Source organism: Paramacrobiotus metropolitanus, unplaced genomic scaffold (assembly GCF_019649055.1).
Source record: "Paramacrobiotus metropolitanus isolate TYO unplaced genomic scaffold, Prichtersi_v1.0 Parri_scaffold0000053, whole genome shotgun sequence".
Lineage (NCBI taxonomy): Eukaryota > Metazoa > Tardigrada > Eutardigrada > Parachela > Macrobiotidae > Paramacrobiotus > Paramacrobiotus metropolitanus.
The window spans coordinates 599,995-620,378 of record NW_026570273.1 but is presented as its reverse complement, the minus strand read 5'-3'; the positions used below and the strand labels follow the sequence as shown (position 1 = coordinate 620,378).

Here is a 20,384-nt window from a genome sequence, read left to right as displayed (position 1 = left end):
AAGTGCCAAAGTCCTTAATTTCTCCATTCGAAACGTGTGTCTACAGGTTTTTGTAAAAAGTAAAATCAGGTACGCTTGAAACAGATGATTTCTACAGGAATACAATTATACAGGGTGCTCTGAATGAAACTCATCATGATTGTGTTTTGGGAGCTATCTGTATGAGTTTCGAGCGATCACATGCGCGAATCACCTGTAGTCAAAACAGTGTGAGTTGTAACACGCCAGGCGCGCGTATATTTTCCTGAGTTTATACTGCAGATAAGTGGTCTCTTCCTAAAACCTCCGGACCCATTTGTTACCATCTGTCACCACTCACCAGACAACAACAAGGCCACTACAACATCTAACTGAAATTGCTTATACATCGCCTTTAGGGGAGCAGACGATCGTGTTGGCAGCAAACGGTGTAAGATCATGAAAGCTGCGTTACTCACCAGATTCGAGAAGTACCGGATCAACATGTTACCAGATAGCTGAGCAGGCCAGCTTGTCCGTTCGCCCCATACATTTAAAAGAAGACTCAAAGTAAAACCAGGATTATATTCAGTTCGATCAACTTCCGATTAAAATGAACCATGAACGCAGCTTGGCTGCATTCATGGTAAGTCGGTCACAATAAGTTATCACGAAATGGTAAACCGCTTGAACAACATTACAGCGGCTTTAATACGGCTAATACGTCCTCGAATCCGGCTTTACTGATGGTGCTGTGGACTTCGTTCTGCATAGCGGTCATGTTCAACGGCACGCTCGCCTTACCACTGACGCTAAACGTAAGAATTCGAATAGTCCAGTCGTCCGTTGAAACCGATGGTTGGTGTTCAACGTCATCGTTGACAGTGACGGCGACAGAGTGCGCAAGCCCATTAAAAGCCAGGAGCCATGGGCGTATAATCTGTTCGGCAAATATGTCATCGCTCCGCTTTCGATTCTCCGCTCTGATGGCGACAACGTCCTGAATACTAAAAGCGTGTTCGGTTAGGGTGCAGCTTGACTGGATGGCAGATTCCTCTCTGGAAACTGAATACCAGAACAATAGTTAACGTTATAGTGTATTTTCATTATCTTCAGTTAAAACACAAGAGTTTATCGTTTGGCTTCCATCAGTGCAAACTGCAACCGTTTGTTGCAGTTACAAGCAAAAGCTAACTAAGAACTTTTAATAAAATAATTTCTAACGAAAAGGTTTTGAACCACGCTTGCGCGCATGACTTATAAAACGCGCTTGGCTTAAAACCCACCTTCTACGGCGCCGGTAACCGCGAAAATGACCATGCACAGTATCCGTAACGCTGCCATTTTGTTTTTGGAGAGCAAAATTTATTGAAAAGAATAAGAGTAACAATTTGTTTTACAGCTGTACAAGGAAAGCAAAAAAAATTTCACCGGGTGGCTGGACAAGCAAGCAGCTGTATGCCCGTGTTGTCAGGTCTCTCACTCCGCTGTAGGTCGGTTGTTTTGCAATGGCATCTTGGATGCAGCGGTTTCAGTAATTGCAAAGCGTCAGCGGAAATGTGTTCAGCCACTTCAGAATTTAAATCGACAATGCGAAAAATTCTGTGAAAATGTAACCGTCGGCGTGTTGGACGCCCCGGATTACTTGTTGAAATCGGATATTTGTGGAAGCGTTTTAAGTCTACACGGTTTCCAGTTTCTACTGTACCTAAACGATGGGATAGAAAGTGTCAACATGATTATAGCTCCTGCGTTAAGCTTTCAATACGGCAATCATATTCCTGAGTCACCTGAATAAGAGTACACCACTACTTTTATTTTTTCACGCAAGAAACGTTTTCGGCGTTACAGCAAGCAACTGGAACGGTTCGTTTTTTATGGCGCAGAAAACAATTCAGTTATGTTATCCAACTAACGGCAGTGTTTTTGCTTCTAAACGGGAATAGGCCCGGCATTGCAGTTTGGCCCGTTGTTGCAGTACTGTACCGCTCCGCTCTGTGCTGCCAGCTTGGGCGTGTAAAAGAAGCGCATTTCGTTGAACAGCCGGCCAGCTGTGGTGTTCAATGGTATCAACCGGCTGTGGTCATCACAAGGGACGCTGGAGCCGCCGAAACCAGGAATCAAGTTGCACAGGACGCCACCACAGCCGCGCATGACGAACGGTATAGACCCGGCTTCGGTCTGTAAGATTGACAAATGAATCAAACAAATACGCAACTGAAAATAGTGGGAAAAAGCTCGCAGTTTGCATTTAAAACAGCATCGTAGAATATAATTACGCTGCCCTGCAAATGTTCGAGCGTCCGGCCGCGCTCTATTGACGGATCAGAAAACAAAAAAATTCTTCAGGTAGTACCCAAGTTATCTATAGTGTACGGCCAGTGTTGAGTTTTCAAAACGATTGAAATTTCTACCGGAAAGCTAAGTGATAGTTTTTGCGCTAGCTTATCAAAATATATGAAGAAGATTTGATTAGCATTCTTGAAAATTTCACCTGTACTAAATGTATTTTACCGTTTTAATTTATTGTTTTTCGTACCTTCACGTAAGTAAAGCAGTATCCGGCATTGCATGCCACCCGTTGTGCTTGTTCATCGCCCGGGCTTTGCAGACCACATTCTTCCGTAACCAAACTCAAACATTGAATGCAGCTGTTTACTGACGGAATGCTGGGCACTGTAATACAAATACATTATTTTTGTTTAGTTATTACAAAATGTTTTACTGGGGTTTTTTTAGCTGTTCACAGCTACAGTTACGTAGATAGGGGCAAATGGTGTCTGCAAGTTCTCGTTGTACACTACGACTTAGCGGAAACCAGGATCTTAATAAAATATGCCTGACTAATGACGTCCCTAAATTCCAGCATACAAGTTAAAAACCGAGGAACATAAAAGTACAAAGGTTCTTCGTTTTAACACATTCTGCGCAACGAAGCGCTTCTCTGTTCGAACTAGTATTGAGTCTGCGAGTATTTGCTTAAGCGCATTAGTGATTTTATGACTTTAAAAAATAAATTCTTGAAACTCGAACCAATTTTTGGTTTTCTACTTCCTTTTTCGACATTGTACACCGCGAAGTAACGAACCTGACATGCCGCTCGTAACAACGGTCACCGCCACCGCTCCGTTATTCGCCGGCTGATTGGTTGACTGATATCGCGCGGCAGTTCCGTTGTTGACAGATTTCGTAGCCAGTGGCGGTACCACCACCGGTATCACGACAGGAGCGAGTGGCGCTGGTGTCGTCGTGTCAGCCGGTGGCGCAGAGGCAGCTTCTAACGCTGTGGTGAAGCGTTGGGCAATCAGTTCGCCGCCCGTACCGCACCAGTCTTTATCGCAGTACTGCAGACTGCTGACATTCACGTTGCCGGGCAAGGTGGCTAGAAATACGCGGATGTCGTTGAACTTCTCATTTTCATTCACGGACGGCGTTTTGACTTTGTTCGCAGTGCTATCACACACTTCCTGCTTCTCCCAGCCACGCGGCAGCTTATCGCAGGTTACCAAGCCACAGCCGCGATATATGGTCCCCACTACATAACCCCAGCCTTTAAAATCGTTGTTGATAAGTAACAGTAATGCATATTAAGCATTCCTCTGTCAATATGTGCGTAGACGGTGTTCCCGTAATTGTAATTCATATTTAAAGGAGTAAGACTGCCACCGATGTATAACAAAGAAGCGGTTTGGGTAGCTGTTAGATGCATGGCAGTCTGCCGAACTTGGTATTTTCGTCATTTTTTCTCGAGTTCGTACTCGTACCTTGACCAGTGCCGCCCTAAGAATAAGACATGGGAGTAAATAAGACGCGTAAATTTGTGAAAGAGCAAGCAAAAAACGTAATGGTGTTGGGTTACCATCATAAGAGTGAAGCAAACTCCCTCCGGACAGACGATGCCGGTCCGCTTGTCTAGGTTGGACGGCGTCCATCCTTTGTACCAGCCACAAGCGGTTCCAGCTGCGCCGGCTTGCTCCACCGTGCCATTGCAGTTATAGCACGAAATGACATCAGCCAGCCCTGTAGAACGTTTTTTATTCACAATAAACAGGATAACTGCAGAGCAGTGAATTAGTCTCACACAGTATATCACTGAGCGAACTGATTGCAAAAAGTAAGCTTGAATGAAAGAATAACTTTTTGTTAAGTTGGCCATTCACTGTCCAACAAATAATTTTAATCTGAAATTCGACTTCTAAAAGGCAATTTATGATGTTTTTTTTAAATTATTCAAAAAGAAGACGCCGTTGCGCTCGTATTTGCGTGATTAAACTTCGAAAATTAAACGACTACACGAACAAATTTTTGCTTCGCGTAATCTAGTAGTAATACTTCTTGTACTACGTATACGTATATTAAGTAAAGGCTTGTCACGTTTTTGCAACAAGGTATATACTATATACTGTATTCCGCAAATTTTTTTGAATTAACCACGGTTATTTTTCTAATTTCGTGAAATTTAATAAATTTTAAGGTTGTCAAAACTTATTTATTTATTTAAATTACGGGCATTGCCAAACCTGAATCAGCGGTACCCAGCAAGAACAACGCGATCCACATCCAAGCCATCGCAAAAATGGGAGGAACGTTTTAGAATTTATTGCGCGGAGATGAATGCAAGCAGCTTCAACTAAACAATAGTTATAGACGCGTCTGTTTATTGCTTATACAGACGATTACATAATATTATTATTCACTTTGTCTACCGATGTCTACCGGCGTTCTTGAGCGAGTGAAATTAAATTTCCCCAGTGAAAGTGCAATAGCATGCGACTGTAGCATTTCCTGTTTAGTCGCCTCTCAGGCTTTTTTGTTTTGCAGTATTACTGTGAGTGGATTGGCGGTGCTGACAGTATTAAGGTCTGTAATTGGATTTTAACTGCATTTTCTACCTGACAGCTATGCAGCCTTTGCAAATTTATGCCAGTACACTAAAACATCGCTTTAATTTTAATCAATATCACTTAATGCTACTACGTATGCTATGCTCGTATTTTTAATTTTCTTAAGTTATTCTTAGGCCTCTATTTATCAGCACAAGCCAGTCAAGACAGAGTAATTAGTGTAGTAAAAAGAAACCTCATTAAGCATTAGATTTTCTTAGGCCTTGGATTTTCTTAGGTTTCTTAGGATGTTCTGAGGTAATTGAATCCAATTTTATGTAATATTGGCAGAACATCCAGCGATATTTGTTGGGCAGCCTTAATAGCTAGGTTTTCGTTTTGTTTATCCCCTTTTTTATCGCATAGTTTATTGAATTATTTCTTTTTGTCGCATGGGTCCTTAAAACGTCACAGAATCAATCTGAAAGATCCTGATTTTCAGCAACTTTACAGCAAGCTGATAACACTGGTTTATCACGTTCTGCGAGTAACAACTGCACCTGTGGTTCAAATTGTACCAAGTACCCAAAATACAGTGTGAAACCTCGCAACGAAAACATGCCATTGCTTTTCAGTTTTATAAGCATAATTTTCCTGACGTACTCATATATTAAACTACGTCTGTAAACACTTTTGCCCCTGAAACAAATTTCCGAGTGCGCGCCACGCAATAAAAGCAGTATTATTGTACTATTTTTTTGCGTTTAACCGGGAACGGGTCCGGAATTGCAGTTTGGTCCGTTGTTGCAGTACTGCACCGAGCCGCTCTGCGATGCCTGCTCGGACGAATAGAAGAATCGCATCTGGTTGAACTCCCGGCCGGCACTGGTGTTCACCGGCACCAACCGACCGTGCTCGTCACACGGGACAGTGGAACCACCCGCACCCGGAATCAAGCTGCAGAGGACGCCGCCACAGCCGCGCATAACGAGCGGTATGGAACCGGCCTGTAAGGATAAACATCATTAGACAAGCTGATGAACTGCACAGAATAATGAAAAGTAATTTTTAACGACAAACTATGCTTTTATTTTAAAAGCATTTTTGTAAACATTTCTGTAAACTTCATTCTGTTAAAACACGTTCGAGCAATGTCTGAAAACGTACTCTTAAAGCGAAGCAAATATGAGAAAAATCAAGTATGCTTTCGGGTGTTATTGATAATGCGCATACATATGTACCTTAACATATGTATAGCAGTATCCCGAGCTGCAAGCTTCGCGCTGCACTTGTCCAGCGGCCGAGCCATGCAGACCGCACTGTTCCGTAATCAAACTTAAACACTGGATGCAGCTTGTTACTGCTGGAAGTCTGGCCGCTGTAATGTCGAAAGCAAATCGTTGTAACTACTGTATTATCACATTATCCAAAGTACGACGGCGTTCTACACAAAATGTCGCTATGTTATCATTTTATGCGGTAACTGTATGAAGATGCTAATATTTACGGATTAGTTGCGGGAAAGGTAAGGAGACTGATTCTGGAACCACCGAATGAATATTACACGTCTGCTGGCCGTCAGCGCGATTGGAGATGTCGATGGTGTGATCATATGCTCGCGGGCAGTTCAGTCGGTCATCGCTGCTGTCCACACAGATGATGTCACTGTGGATGTAACCGTTCAAGGCACGGCAGTAGGTCTCCCTCGGTCCTGCCGCACCTGCAGCATTTCACAAATTACACTTTGATTACCAGGTCTGGAGAATTTCTGCACTCTCCAGTAAAGTTATCGAAATCTGTGAAGTCCGCTTAACGCTATTACCAATACCGCTCCGTTTTGTCTGTTCCGTTTATCGTAAGTTTTTCTTCCTTTCGACGAAAAAACCGAATTTATTTTCTTTACCAAAATGGTACGTAGGCTTTAATGGTTTTCACCTGCAACTATACATGGGTGAGTAGCATTAACATTTCATACCCTTCACAATGGTATAATCGATGACCACTTCATGCGAGTAGTTGTGCGAAGTTTTCGGTTTAATGAACATGTTGAAGGCAAGGCGTTGTTTGTTGCTGACAGATGTCAAGAGTTGTGCTACTGATTTGGGCTCAGGGTTACTCGGACTGGAGCCGCCCGGAATACGCTTAATAAGGCTGCCATGGCTGTCCAACTCCCCGTTCTCATAAACTTCCAGGGAATCCTCCGTGGCTAAATCCGAGCGTCTAGTTTAAAAAAAAGGAAGAATAAAATGCGGTCGTATTTGTACTTTATACCAAACAAATAAGCGCATAGCGTTAATACTGAAGATCTATTATAATTAAAACTACGTTAATTATACGTGTTAACTACCTCTGTACAATACATGTTAAAATACAGACAAAAAAAGAAACGGCCAGTCGGTCCATTATTTATAAATTTAATAAATAAATCAATGGACAGTGCGCAGTGCGGACCCGTCCAATGCGCATGAATCACCAGCATTAGGTTAGATTAGAGAAGCAATGCTTCTACCGCTCTGCGTTACTTACGGTATGTTGAAATAAATGGCATGCGGTGCCGTACAGACGGTCTGCACGCTGACCGAGCAGTTCTGCAACGGAATAATCCAGTAGTGCAATCTTCCCGCTCGCCCTGCAGCATCGTCGCTGTCGGGACACGATAAGTAGAGTATCCGGTCACAGTAGTGCTCCATGCGTACTATCAGAAACAGTTCCATAGAATGGTACGGATGTTTTCTCACAATTCTCGTTAACCGCCAGTTCTTGGCATAAAACTGCACAAAATTAACACTTACCTTCGAATCCTGAATAGTCGTAGCAGAAAGCTCCATCGATACATGCCATCAGGAGCACAGAAAGCGAAATATATTGAACAGATCGTAATTTCATGATGAGCAATTTATCTTCGAGGACTTCTAGTATGCAACAAATGATGTCTTCGCTTAAAAGTTTCCAATAACCGCTCTCAGCAAGTTTAATGGAGTTCATATCCAGTCAACTGCAGAAATAACTCAAAGCATACAAAATTCGGACTGTAAAATAAAATTCAAGCAGTTCCGTCCAGAGAACGCTTAAAGGCGGATACTTATTTATTGCTCAGCTGAATACTTACAGATACTACTTAATTACTTTTGTCTACAGTACAGCGGTGTATCAGCTTTCTCTGGCAAGAAATTGCCATTAATTTTATTAAAGTTTCTCTACTCTGGTTCAACACAATGAAGAGTCGCATGCATCAATGTTTCTTATGTTTCTCTACTCTAGTTGAACAGCCGCGTTATTGATGGCGCTGTCACTTTCCTAATTACCGTCGGAATAAATTATTTGATTGCTCCTGGCAGCGATAGACTTTTAGAAGTTATTTTCTTATTGTGGAATATAATTCCGCACAATGAAATGCTTGTTATGCATTTACAGTATTTGCGTGCGTTACGTCGTTGCAACAGCTGCAGTACGTCGCAACGCACAGAATTTTGGGTGCGTTCGCAGAAGTCGCTCATACCGTATGAAAACCCTTGCATCACAACGATTGCACGAATACGCATACATGCTGCCATATATTACATACAGTACTGCCTTTGCGGCCGTAACCGTACACTGCGGCTTTTGTCTTTTCTGGCGTTTTACTGTACTCATGACTGTTTATTGGCAGGACTATTTAGAAAAGCAATAAAAGCAATCAGACGTCAGGTAACGGTCTATCAAAGCAGAAAAAGACATTACGATTTATTGTAGAGACAATCTAAAAAAAATTGGAGTGGACGTGGAAGTAACGGTTGTATCCAATCGGTTCTGAAGGCAGTCATAGAATGATGAGGCGATTCGGCTGGCCAGGGTTTCACGAATCACGACAGCTGTTAGTTTTCAGCATACCGTCGCTGGGAATAGTGAATTATTGTCGCGCTGGTAGCAACATGTTTACGTATTCCTGGACAGTCTAAAATCAGCAGCAAAAATTAAGTGAATACAAAAAGCATGCATCATGTCTAAGACGTTAAAAGCTTGTTTAATGTTCTCTATAAAACCGTTGTGCGCATTGATCAGAATGAACAAATTATCGCCAAATAGTCAGTTACCGGCATGTGCGAAAAATTCTACGTTTGCGTTAATTCCTTTGGAGAAGGTCACTTCCTACCTTTGTTGGGAAATATCGGACGAATTTCAAGGGGAAATCGCCAACTGGCTGGAAATTGCATTTCTGGCTTGCGTTGCAGCTGAGGAGCGTGGCTGACCGCTCATCCCCGGATCGAATCCATTCGTGGTATGGCTGAAACTGATTGTGTAGCCCGCCGGAAACGGGCGCCAGTCGATCGTTTTCGTCGCACAGAGCCAGCGAACCCGAAGCACCAGGGACCAATCGGCACGGAATGCTGCCACCGCATCCCCGCCACACCACTGGCATGCCAGGAGGTTCAGCCTGGAAGAGCACACGCTGGGGTTTTGGTTCGCAAATAAAACGGAATGTAGCACTGGTTTTGATTAGCTACCAGCCCGTCGGTCCAGCCGTTTGGTTAAGAAACCTAAACACTGGAAATGCCGATATCGCCGGCGCCACGACAATATGTTGGCCACTATCGTGCTACCAAAAACTTGCTGACCATCATTTGCGGATCAACAAAATATCGGTCAGCAAATTGTCGGGAAGCGAAACGACGTTCAAGTAATTGACGTGCTACCGGTACTGCCGGCTCACTATAGCGCAAATCTCTCGCAAATGTGCACTTAGCTTGTTATGAAACTCAAAACTAGCAGACACAGCGCCTGCATGTGCTGTTGCGTAGTGAGACGCGACAGTAGCTTCCGGTTAAGAAATCATTCCTATGCTTATTCGACTGAAGTGTACGTCGGTTTTGGCATTAAAGTTCGCAACAGTTCTGCTTTTGGCTGTTAGGACAATGCAGCGCAAGTAATTGTGACTGTTAAAATTGCCGGTACAATAATACCGGCTTCGCTCGTCCGGGCGCAGAGGTAAAGCAATTTCTGATTGGTCTAATATTGCCGCTTTTTATCTGTGACACAGTCCGTTTCAGTGTTTGGAACAGAGTCTGTACATCGTACTCTCACTACTCTGTATTCCGTACTTACCCAAACGTAAGTGAAGCAGTGCGGTAGAGTTCCCGACGGTGAACACTGGGTCCATGTGTTCACCTTCTGTGGCCTGTGGTAAAGCGCCACACGATTCATTCACCAAACTCTTGCAGGAGATGCATGAATAAGAAGAAACATATCCGCGCGCTGCAGCAAAACATATTCTATACGTTTATTATTGCACGCGAGTCGGTCACGCGACGATGGCCTTTCCCGTAGCCCTGGCCAGGAATAAATCATCGAAAAACCGGCCATTGAAGCCGTATAGCTATTAGCTAGACATTCGCATCGTTATAACATGCCTGTTGTTTATTCGTTTGCGACTTTGCCCTATTGCTTATGCGGGAAAATGTACAGATACAGATATGTACATGTACAGTTTTTGTAAGATCGGTTTAGAATTCTGAAACTATGATACATACCTTTAAAGACGAAGGTCATGTATAGAAATGGTATAGAAGCAATTACTCTCCACTTCATGCTCATGTTTTTTTGTGGATCTATATAATATGGATAGTATCCAAAGTTCTGCCGAAGAGATATTCGCGAAACTAGAAATCCCCAACCATCGACTGCATGCCAGTTAAATTAAATCAGTGGCAGGCTGACAGCTATACCGTATGGAGAAGAAAAGATCGAATGGCTCTGCATCGGTGAAACATGGGTGACTGAATGTTATCAGTTGATCACACACAATCGTAATTTCCATCGCGATTTGTCGCGATATGGCGCGGTACTGTCGAAAATGCATTACAGAAAAGCAGATGCTTGTTAAGCCACCAGAGCCTTTTCTATGCTTTACATTTGCTTGTAGAAAAGGCTTCAGGACAAAAAACGTTTGTGAAGCACTCATTTAGTTAATAGTTTTTATACTAGATTCTGCACTGCATTCTGCACAAGGCCAGATTATCTACCGATCTAGCTAGAAATTCCGAGAATCAATATCGGATCAATCTAATTTCTTCACTTTGGCAAATTGTTTCGCCGAAAACAAATCCGCATTAATATGAGCATGCTCTAGATTTACTAATGCAATTTCACATGAAACTCTAGAAAAATTTTGCCAGACAAGGCCTGTTGCGTGGCAGTCTACGAAAGAACAATTACAAAAAGTAGCAAACGCCCGTAATTAGCTGTCTCAGCCGAGTGTACAGCGGACGCCGCTGCTGAATTCCGCCTCCTCCAAAACCCCGTCGCCGTTCTTATCCATTGTGTGAAACATCTGCGTAGCTTCGGTTCTTGATGGTTCGGTGTTTCCGAAAGGTAAGCCGTCCGGCAGCATCAGGTTATTCAACACTTCTTGCACTGTCTGCAACCATGGCTATCACATACATGTAGGTTGCCCAAATTTCAAAACATCGTATTATCTGATTCACGCCACTTTGTGGATATGTTAAACAGCGCATCTTTTCTCAGAAAAATCATAGACTTACTGGCGTGCGATGCTGATACAAGTTCTTCAAGGGGAAACTGCGAACCGACTGGTAATTGCACAGATTGCCGGCTTTGCAGTACTGCACCGAGCCGGCTCGCAGTTTCCAGGTGGGCTCTTGGCGAGCCGAGAAGGAGCGGATCTTGTTAAAAGGATCCCCATTGCTGGTGTCGACCGGTTGCAGCTTATCGGCGTCATCACATAGGCCGATCGATCCCACTGCACCGGGGACATGCTTGCATGCCAAGGGTCCACAACCACGCCATACCGTCGGCACATTTTTATTGCCTTCAGCCTGAAGAAAACAACCTCCATAAATTCCTGTGTTTAACAAGGGATGAACCACCAGCAGCAAACATTTTGATGCATTGTGGTGCGCCAAAAGCCATGTTAACGGTATTCAGGCATAAAAAAATCATCATAAAAATATTTTAAAAAATGTGTACTGGTTCATTGCCTTCAGTTTTATTATCAGGGGAATCGGTGGAAGGTTAAACTTACCCAAACGTAAGTAAAGCAATAGCCGTAATGACATGGATAAGGATCAGTGGGCATCGCTTCCTCACTGGCGCCCAAAACACCACACGAGCCATTCACCGGACCTTTGCACGCAACACAGTAGTAGGGTGCGCGAGCCTCGGCTTCGACTGCAATTCATTGAAATATCTGAAGTATTTCTAGACAAAGCCTCAAGGGATAAGCAGTACGACGTCGTACCGAAAAAAGTGCTTACGTTCCGTATCCACCGCGAAATGTGTGGGCTGACTGTTACACCGGTCGCTATCGCAGTATTGCAGTCGTCCGGTCTGAGTGTGATGCTCATTGATAAAGGTATACTGCTGATTAAACGGCGGTCCAGTGGGAACATTCTTGCCTTTCCGGGTGTTATCCGCGCCCACCTCGCATAATTCCGAAATATTTCCTTGATAGGGAAGCGCGTAGCACGATACTCGACCACAACCGCGCTCCACTCCGAATGCTAAATCGTACGAGTAGAATTTACAATTCTTTGTCAGCAGCTACGTCATAATTAAAACCAAAAGCACTGTTTTGTAATAAATTCGTTCTATATGTGTATGTAATTACCCTTTCCTGCAAATGTCTCGCTCTGCAAAGCATAGCAGCGATTATTGGTTGATCCATGCTGAGCAGTTCATCTTAATATTCTGCGTACCTTTTCGTATTTGTAACAGAATCCATCCGGGCAGGGTTTCACATCTTTTTCCAAATCGGAAACATTCCACCCGGCCGTTAACCCGCACGCCATGCCGGCGTGACTGTTGCAATGGTAACACGAAATCGTCGCTTCAGTTCCTGTTTGAAGAAGTTTAGGTGCAAAGGCATTATTCTGGACATTGACTGTTTGATTACAACATTTAATTTGGAAAGCGACCGATAAGTTGCACTGTATAGAGTACAGAGTGTAGTACCGTTTATTGTGAGAACAGATAATTTTAACGATGTTTGCAAGTGCACTCTCGTATTCAAGGATCTAATAGGTTAGTATTTGGCCACCCATTTCGCACTGCAACCAGAACGTTATCGTCTGGGAAAATCTTTGCGTTTTGGCGCAATGTCCATTATTATACCGCTTGCGTTTTCTTAATTCCATATACAATTAATTTTTATAGTCAGCAAATTTTCAGAACTGCGTAGATGAGCGACAAAGGCATAATAAACTGCAAGGAATATGGATGCGTCGCGTAAGTGTTAATACACGAATATTAAGTAAATCCGGCAAAAGATTGTTGCGGCCTTTCACTAAGAATGATGTACGACATGCTTTACATTGATTAACAGATTCAATCATCCTTACATCTAAATTGATCTAATATTAAAATGCCACGTTTTGTAAATTTATTTATGACTTACCTTTTGTAATACCCGTAATAAAGACGATTGTAAGAACTGAGTAAACAACGCACCCCATGTTTGCGGTTATAATTGTTATTACAAGCTCAACCTCGGCCTCCGGCCTCGGTTGAGAATTTTTAGAATCGAAGAAAGTAATGTGGTAGTTGTACAAAGATTTAGGAAACGGAATTAACTGGATCGGAAATGCGGTTTGTTTTGAATTTGTAACTGTCGTCATTAAGTACTCAATGCTGCAGAATTCAGCTAAGTCAGTTAGTTATTTCGGTAGAAGGTCGAAAGTGTTGGTGTTTTCCCGTTATGATACAACCACGTCGCAAGGCGTAAAGCAAGATTGCACTTAGCGTTAGTGATCTTTTGTTACGCAATAAGGAATAAGGAGCATGTTGTGTAAATGAACAATTGAATTACGCTAATATCTTACTGTAAATATAATAAACGGAGCTATAAATGTAAAGAAACAACCATAAATATTCTAGAAAATTTAGTTTAGAACATGTCAGTAACACATTCAATATGAATTTCATTTTGCGCTTAACATAACTTAAGCCTCGGTTGGGAAAATGTATGACTGAATTTCGAATATTGTGTGAGCGGTTTACCTGAAATCAACTACTTCAACTACTAAACATCAAGTACTGAATCCGTGTACTTCTATCTGACCGGCGAAAATGTCTGTACCTCTATATGGTCGGCAAAAATCCCTGTATTTCTACTTAACCGGCGAAATCCCTGTACTTCTATCTGGTCGGCAAAAATCCCTGTACCTTTATCTGACCGGCGAAAATCCCTATACTTCTATCTGGTCGGCAGAAATCCCTGTATTTCAATTTAACCGGCGAAAATCCCTGTACTTCTCTCTGACCGGCAAAAATCCCTACCCATCTGGTCTAACAGGCGAAATCTCTGTACTTCTATCTGACTGGCAACAATCCCCGTACTTCTATCTGGCCGGCAAAAATCCCTGTATTTCAATTTAACCGGCGAAAATCCCTGTACTTCTCTTTGACCGGCAAAAATCCCTACCCATCTGGTTAACAGGCGAAAATCTCTGTACTTCTATCTGACTGGCAACATTTCCGGTACTTCTATCTGGCCGGCAAAAATGTCTGTATTTCTATCTGGCCAGCGAAAATCCCTGTACCTCTATCTGACCGGCGAAAATTTCTGTACCTCTATCTGACCGGCGAAAATCCCTATCTGGTCGGCAAAAATCCCTGTATTTCTATTTAACCGGCGAAAATCCCTGTACTTCTCTCTGACCGGCAAAAATCCCTACCCATCTGGTCTAACAGGCGAAATCTCTGTACTTCTATCTGACTGGCAACAATCCCCGTACTTCTATCTGGCCGGCAAAAATCCCTGTATTTCAATTTAACCGGCGAAAATCCCTGTACTTCTCTTTGACCGGCAAAAATCCCTACCCATCTGGTTAACAGGCGAAAATCTCTGTACTTCTATCTGACTGGCAACATTTCCGGTACTTCTATCTGGCCGGCAAAAATGTCTGTATTTCTATCTGGCCAGCGAAAATCCCTGTACCTCTATCTGACCGGCGAAAATTTCTGTACCTCTATCTGACCGGCGAAAATCCCTATCTGGTCGGCAAAAATCCCTGTATTTCTATTTAACCGGCGAAAATCCCTGTACTTCTATCTGACCGGCGAAAATCCCTGTACCTCTATCTGACCGGCGAAAATCCCTATCTGGTCGGCAAAAATCCCTGTATTTCTATTTAACCGGCGAAAATCCCTGTACTTCTCTCTGACCGGCGAAAATCCCTACCCATCTGGGCTAACGGGCGAAAATTTTTGTTCTTCTATCTGACCGGCGAAAATCCCTGTACTTCTATCTGACCGGCGAAAATTCCTGTACCTCTATCTGACCGGCGAAAATCCCTATCTGGTCGGCAAAAATCCCTGTATTTCTGTTTAACCGGCGAAAATCCCTGTACTTCTCTCTGACCGTCGAAAATCCCTACCCATCTGGGCTAACGGGCGCAAATGTCTGTACTTTTTTCTGACCGGCAAAATTTCTCCCCCATGGTCTGTCTCACCGGCAAAAATACAATCGGAAGTTATATCTTCCAGTCGGAAATTTTTGCATTAGAGGAACATTTATTGTGCTCATCGTAGTCCCTTCTTTTTAATAAGTATTTATGTTAGTCTTTCTATGTACCTTTCCCCGTTAAGGTACAGTTATCCTTTTCTTCTTTTCGTCAATTAAATGAGATGCCGCTCACCTGATATTATACTACGTGTTAGCATCGCTCGAAAGGTTACACATTTTCGCCAATCAGCTGTTATTTACCTTATTATAAGCCAATCAGCGAAATTCGTTTTGGTCATGCTTTGTAACTAAGTGACGAGAAGATCGAAAAACAAAAGTCGTAAGGACAAATAACATAATCTAAGCGTTTTTTAAGCTATCGTGGAAGAATTAGCGCCGAAGGGATAGGAGGAAAATGAAGAAAAACTATGAAGTTAGCTCTTTATATTAATAATAGTAATTTTAAAAACATAGCATACGTAATTTTAAAAAAAAATATTTAATTTTAAAATCATAAGTGTCGTTGTACCGCATGCCGTTAGTCAGCAGTTTTCGTTCGAAAATTTTCGCGTTTCCGCCAATCCTCTTTTAATTTCTAACAATAAGCCAATCAGCGATTCGTTTCGAGCGCGTTGTGTAGTGAGTGTGTCTCCTATACTCCTACAGAAGTGGCGACGGTGTAGAAGGAGACGTTGGCCGAACAAACGGCTCAGTTTTGCATATGAATCAGTTTGTACATATGCCATGTGTCAGCGGTTTAGATTCGAAAGTTACGCATTTCCGCCAATCTTCAATTAATTTCTAATGATCCGCCAATCAGGGAAATTCGTTTTGAACGAGTCTCATAAATTAGGGGAAGAAAAGATCGAGAAACGAAAGTCGTTGAGTCAAACTACGTGATTTTAGACGTTTTTTAAGCTATCGTGCGAAAATTAGCGTCAAACTGTGAAGGAGGAGATGTTGGCCGAAGAAACGGCTCAGTTAGCTTTGTATATATATAATATTAAAGCGAAGCTGTAAAATAATCCAGGTCAAACAAACGGTATAAGCCGGCTTACAAATTACAAGTGAGCGCGCGCATGCAGTGCCTGTCCTGCTATCAAGATTATGTGGATTAATTGATTCGTCGTTCCGATATTGGTATAGCTCACCCATTTATCGCCGCGCAAATACACAACTTGTTTCACATTTTTCTTGAAACGTGCAGGCTATTCAACGATCTTTTAACGAATAGAACGGTATCTGGAGCTCTTCGGGCCGGTATAGCCGGCTAAAACAGCCATTTATTCATGATTTGTGCCCACATTGAAATAGATAGGACTTCACCAATAATTTTTTTCGCAGTGCGTAAGTTGACTTTTGCGGAAAAAAGCCGAAACCGGCCTTCTGTCTGAGAAATCTGGTCAGCGCACAAAAACTGCCAAAACCACCCATTCAAAATAAGAGCATATTATAATACTTTTGTTTATTTTGGCTGGTAGACACGAAATGTAGCGTACCTTTAATTACAGGTTCTTTAATGTAAGCACTTCGACTTGCTCTCAGTTGAAATAGCCAGACAAACTTATAAATTTCCGAAAAGTGTTTCGTTTAGGTTTCAGGACAACCGACTCAAGCTCTTGCTAAATTCCGTTTCGTCCAGTACACCATCACCGTTAACATCCATTATGCGAAACAGCTGTTTAACCGGACTATCTCCCGTTCCAGGATTGCTGTGTATCGGGCCTTTTGGTGACTTCAGCTGATCCATGACTTCCTGCACCGTCTGGAAAACAGCAATTATTTACGAAAGGCATGTTCTTTGTAGTGGCGTATAAGTTCGGCTGAATAGCTGGGACGTACTGGTGAACGATTCGGGTACAGGCTGACCAAGGGAAAACTGCGAACCGACTGATAATTGCATCGCGTCCCTGTTTTGCAGTACTGCACTGTGCCGGCTCGCATCTGGCCAGTGGGTCCATATCGAGCCGAAAAAGTGCGGATCTTGCTGAAAGGGTCGCCGTTGCTGGTATCCACCGGTTCCAACTTGTCAGCTTCATCACACAGGCCGATCGAGTCCGATGAGCCAGGAATATATTTGCAAGAAACCGGTCCACAGCCACGCCAAACTTTTGGTACACTTCGGTCGCTCTCCGCCTGCAAATCATCGCACACTTAGGTTCTGATCGAATAATACCTCGGAAAATCCACAAATTAAGGAAAACGTTTTGTGGGAACTTGAGCTGGTTGGTAACTGTTCTGCTGGAATAGATGCCTACTGAACTTACAAAAACATAAATAAAACAGTACCCGGATGGGCACTGATATTCGTCGGATGGAACCCTTTCCTCACTTGCGCCGAGAATGCCGCATGATTCATTCACCGGACCTCGGCAATTAACACAGTAATAAGTTTTGCTCGTCGCATTGGATACTGCAATTAACATATGCGAAATTAACTTATTACCAAAAAGACTTAATTAAGAACAGATCTAGCACACGATAAACGCTCGCGAAGTAGTGATTAGCAACGAAAAAACAAACTCTCCAGCTTACGCTCAGCATCCACCGCAAAGTGCGTGGGATCCTTGTTACAACGGTCGGTATCGCAGTACTGCAGGCGTCCGGTCTGCCACGTCCGGTTCCGTAGCTCACTAACGAAGTTATACCGTTGATTGAATGGCGGTCCGGACGGGAGAGGAACGTTTTTTTCCTTTCGATGGCCGCTACTGTCCACATCACAAAGTGCCGACACGTTACCTTCGTAGGGCAACTCGTAACACGGTAGCCGGCCACATCCCCGTTTTACTTCAAATTCTAAGCAACGGTATCGAGCTTGTTTTCGATATGCTGTTGCATTTTATCAGTGCCAGTGTCTGCTTACTTTTGGTATCAAATACATCGCTCTGCAAACACGGAGCTATAAGACACTTTTCAATCGCTGACGAAAGTATTAATGAGCTAGTTTGGGGCGTTAACATTACGCTTTGGTAAGTGTAGCAGAATCCATCCGGGCACGGCTTGACGCTGTTCTCCAGATCGGCAATGTTCCACCCGGCCGCCAGTCCACATGCCATGCCGGCATGACTGTCGCAATGATAGCACGATACGGTGGCTCCGCTAGCTGATGAAGAAATAATTATAGCTATCTGATACTTTGAGTGTTTGCGGTTTTCTACTACTTCATAAACCTGCAGTATTCCAATATATTGTTTTTAGTGGGAGCATAGCTTTTGCAGCGTATTCAAATTCAAATGCCAGCAAATTTTACAATTTATAGGATGTGTACAATGTGTACTTCACTACTGTGCAAACGATACACGGAGAATTTAAAAGCATTACTATAGCTAAGAATATCACACCTGTGAAAGAACTGCAATCTGGGAACTGATTAAAATTTATATAGTTTGGAAATTTACCGATCTCGGTATTTTGAACAATAGAGGTTTTTTGATGCTTCCGGCTGCTGCGATATTTGAGCTCACAGTGCGAGAAAAATTGATTCATAAGCTATCTGTTTTTTTATCTGCTTTCAGACATTTTGCATTTTGTCTAATAACTCACCATTAATGCGGTCGGCGATGAAAAAGGTAGTTAGAGCTGCGAACAACAGTATTTCCATTTTCGCGGCTTTCTTTTTGGATGAACACTGGCAAACTGAAAAATTTTAAAACGGCAAACGGGTTTTCAGTTCCAAAGCTGTTATATACAATTTCGTTATCACGATTGCAAAGACTGATATAACTGCTTCACTACAGCAGAATTTTTATCGATGGATCGCCTTTCGCAACTAAGTATGTTATGTGTACATTGCCGTGTGGAGCAAAGTACGATCTAAGAAGTTTATGTAACATGGTTTACCACTCTGGATATACGATATTGGCAATATTATTCGCTGATTCAAAAGAATATTGAAATAGGCTTTCAGATGGTATGTACTTAGTTCGATTCCTAGGTTGGGTAACTTTTACGAGTACTGTATCTCATAAAACCAAAAACCAAAATAAAAACCAAACCAAAAACCGAACCAAAATCAAACCAAAAAACAAACCAAAAATAAAAAATGTTCAAAACAACATTACAGTTTTTTATTAGCATGTTAATGGATCGAGTTTGACTTTATGTGCCATTTTATGTGCTCGAGCGAGAACATTCGCAGTCTTGCACCCCCCGACTGTCAAACACGTTCCCGTATTTATGATATTTTGTAGGAAAATGATTTGTTTACATAGGCGTGAAAACCATTTGGCGCGCAACCTCCCGATGGGAAATCATGAGAAAAACAAACTCAGAAAAGTTGTTCAAACGCAAAAATGTGCACAAAAAGTTGCAATATGGGCTGGATTTCTTTAAATTTTGCAAATAATATGTAAATTCACACTTCGCAAAGCAAGAATGTCGCAAAACGATAACGGTGCTGGCAGTTATAATCTGATGTTTTAATTACTGAATGACGAGAAAGGCTTCCAAACGATTTTTTTGAACGGCAAATGGAAACGGTGAAGGCTGGAGTATAAATTGTGAATCTGGGCTTACATTTAAGCAAAGGCATTCATTTCCGTCAGGTTATTCATACGAATAATTAATATTCCTGCCGCGTATAACTTAATACTCGTTTAATCTGCGCAGTCAACAGTTGCTGCGAGTTTCGGTTTCTCGCGGTTGCGTCAAATGTTGTTGAACAATAAAACAACGCAAATCGCTCCGCGCTCGATGGTCTTCATCATTAAAGCAATCTTTTGTTGATCACATAGAATCCAGAAAATGGCTTGGAAATACTATGGAATTCTTAACATATTTTATTAATTTTTTTTAGCCAGCACCCGTGCAGGATCCCGTGCCCACGGCCAACACCCGTGCGGGACCCCAAAAGATCACCCGTGCACCCAGCCAACGCCCGTGTGTACCAGTGCACGCAGCCATAATGAAATTTGTTTGCTTGCACACGAATTTTGTGCTATGTAACGGTTTACTTTTCTTAAAGTTTTAGGCTGGCGAAATTAGGCTGTTCTAAGAACAGGAAAATGTTCATTTGCCCGCGCGGTTTTACCGGTTATATATTCTTTTATACTTTGTAACATCCATTTTACTACTGCTGTAATTTCCTGCTGCTCTCTACGAAATAAATTACTGTAAATAGTGCTAAATACGATAACTGCAAAAGTACCAGTACCTGCAACAGTCTA

General features: G+C 42.5%; 5 protein-coding genes and 1 long non-coding RNA gene across 6 annotated transcripts; all 6 read right to left on the bottom strand.

Moving 5' to 3' along the window:
- Positions 1–511: 511 nt before the first annotated feature.
- Positions 512–1,420, bottom strand: LOC129592577 (uncharacterized). The gene is made up of 2 exons (XM_055488644.1): positions 1,245–1,420; positions 512–1,023 (listed from the first exon to the last, which is right to left on the bottom strand). The coding sequence occupies exons 1-2, from the start codon at positions 1,300–1,302 to the stop codon at positions 656–658; spliced, it is 426 nt and encodes a 141-aa protein (XP_055344619.1). The 5' UTR covers positions 1,303–1,420; the 3' UTR covers positions 512–655.
- A 348-nt stretch (positions 1,421–1,768) lies between these two features.
- On the bottom strand, positions 1,769–4,683 carry LOC129592535 (uncharacterized). Its single transcript, XM_055488594.1, has 6 exons — positions 4,479–4,683; positions 3,818–3,978; positions 3,723–3,738; positions 3,047–3,493; positions 2,498–2,634; positions 1,769–2,139 (listed from the first exon to the last, which is right to left on the bottom strand). The coding sequence occupies exons 1-6, from the start codon at positions 4,525–4,527 to the stop codon at positions 1,891–1,893; spliced, it is 1,059 nt and encodes a 352-aa protein (XP_055344569.1). The 5' UTR covers positions 4,528–4,683; the 3' UTR covers positions 1,769–1,890.
- A 561-nt stretch (positions 4,684–5,244) lies between these two features.
- Positions 5,245–7,953, bottom strand: LOC129592539 (uncharacterized). Its single transcript, XM_055488601.1, has 6 exons — positions 7,574–7,953; positions 7,308–7,476; positions 6,757–7,001; positions 6,289–6,501; positions 6,023–6,159; positions 5,245–5,788 (listed from the first exon to the last, which is right to left on the bottom strand). The coding sequence occupies exons 1-6, from the start codon at positions 7,764–7,766 to the stop codon at positions 5,546–5,548; spliced, it is 1,200 nt and encodes a 399-aa protein (XP_055344576.1). The 5' UTR covers positions 7,767–7,953; the 3' UTR covers positions 5,245–5,545.
- A 419-nt stretch (positions 7,954–8,372) lies between these two features.
- Positions 8,373–10,476, bottom strand: LOC129592544 (uncharacterized). Its single transcript, XR_008690989.1, has 4 exons — positions 10,289–10,476; positions 9,864–10,013; positions 8,914–9,195; positions 8,373–8,715 (listed from the first exon to the last, which is right to left on the bottom strand). It is a non-coding gene; the product is annotated as an uncharacterized LOC129592544 (long non-coding RNA).
- Positions 10,477–10,879: 403 nt separating this feature from the next.
- LOC129592563 (uncharacterized) lies at positions 10,880–13,205 on the bottom strand. The gene is made up of 7 exons (XM_055488631.1): positions 13,171–13,205; positions 12,473–12,612; positions 12,385–12,406; positions 12,032–12,277; positions 11,800–11,945; positions 11,300–11,593; positions 10,880–11,175 (listed from the first exon to the last, which is right to left on the bottom strand). The coding sequence occupies exons 2-7, from the start codon at positions 12,563–12,565 to the stop codon at positions 11,005–11,007; spliced, it is 972 nt and encodes a 323-aa protein (XP_055344606.1). The 5' UTR covers positions 12,566–12,612; positions 13,171–13,205; the 3' UTR covers positions 10,880–11,004.
- Positions 13,206–16,544: 3,339 nt separating this feature from the next.
- LOC129592542 (uncharacterized) lies at positions 16,545–18,940 on the bottom strand. The gene is made up of 7 exons (XM_055488605.1): positions 18,763–18,940; positions 18,183–18,322; positions 18,083–18,104; positions 17,755–18,015; positions 17,487–17,632; positions 17,062–17,355; positions 16,545–16,984 (listed from the first exon to the last, which is right to left on the bottom strand). The coding sequence occupies exons 1-7, from the start codon at positions 18,818–18,820 to the stop codon at positions 16,817–16,819; spliced, it is 1,089 nt and encodes a 362-aa protein (XP_055344580.1). The 5' UTR covers positions 18,821–18,940; the 3' UTR covers positions 16,545–16,816.
- Positions 18,941–20,384: the final 1,444 nt, after the last annotated feature.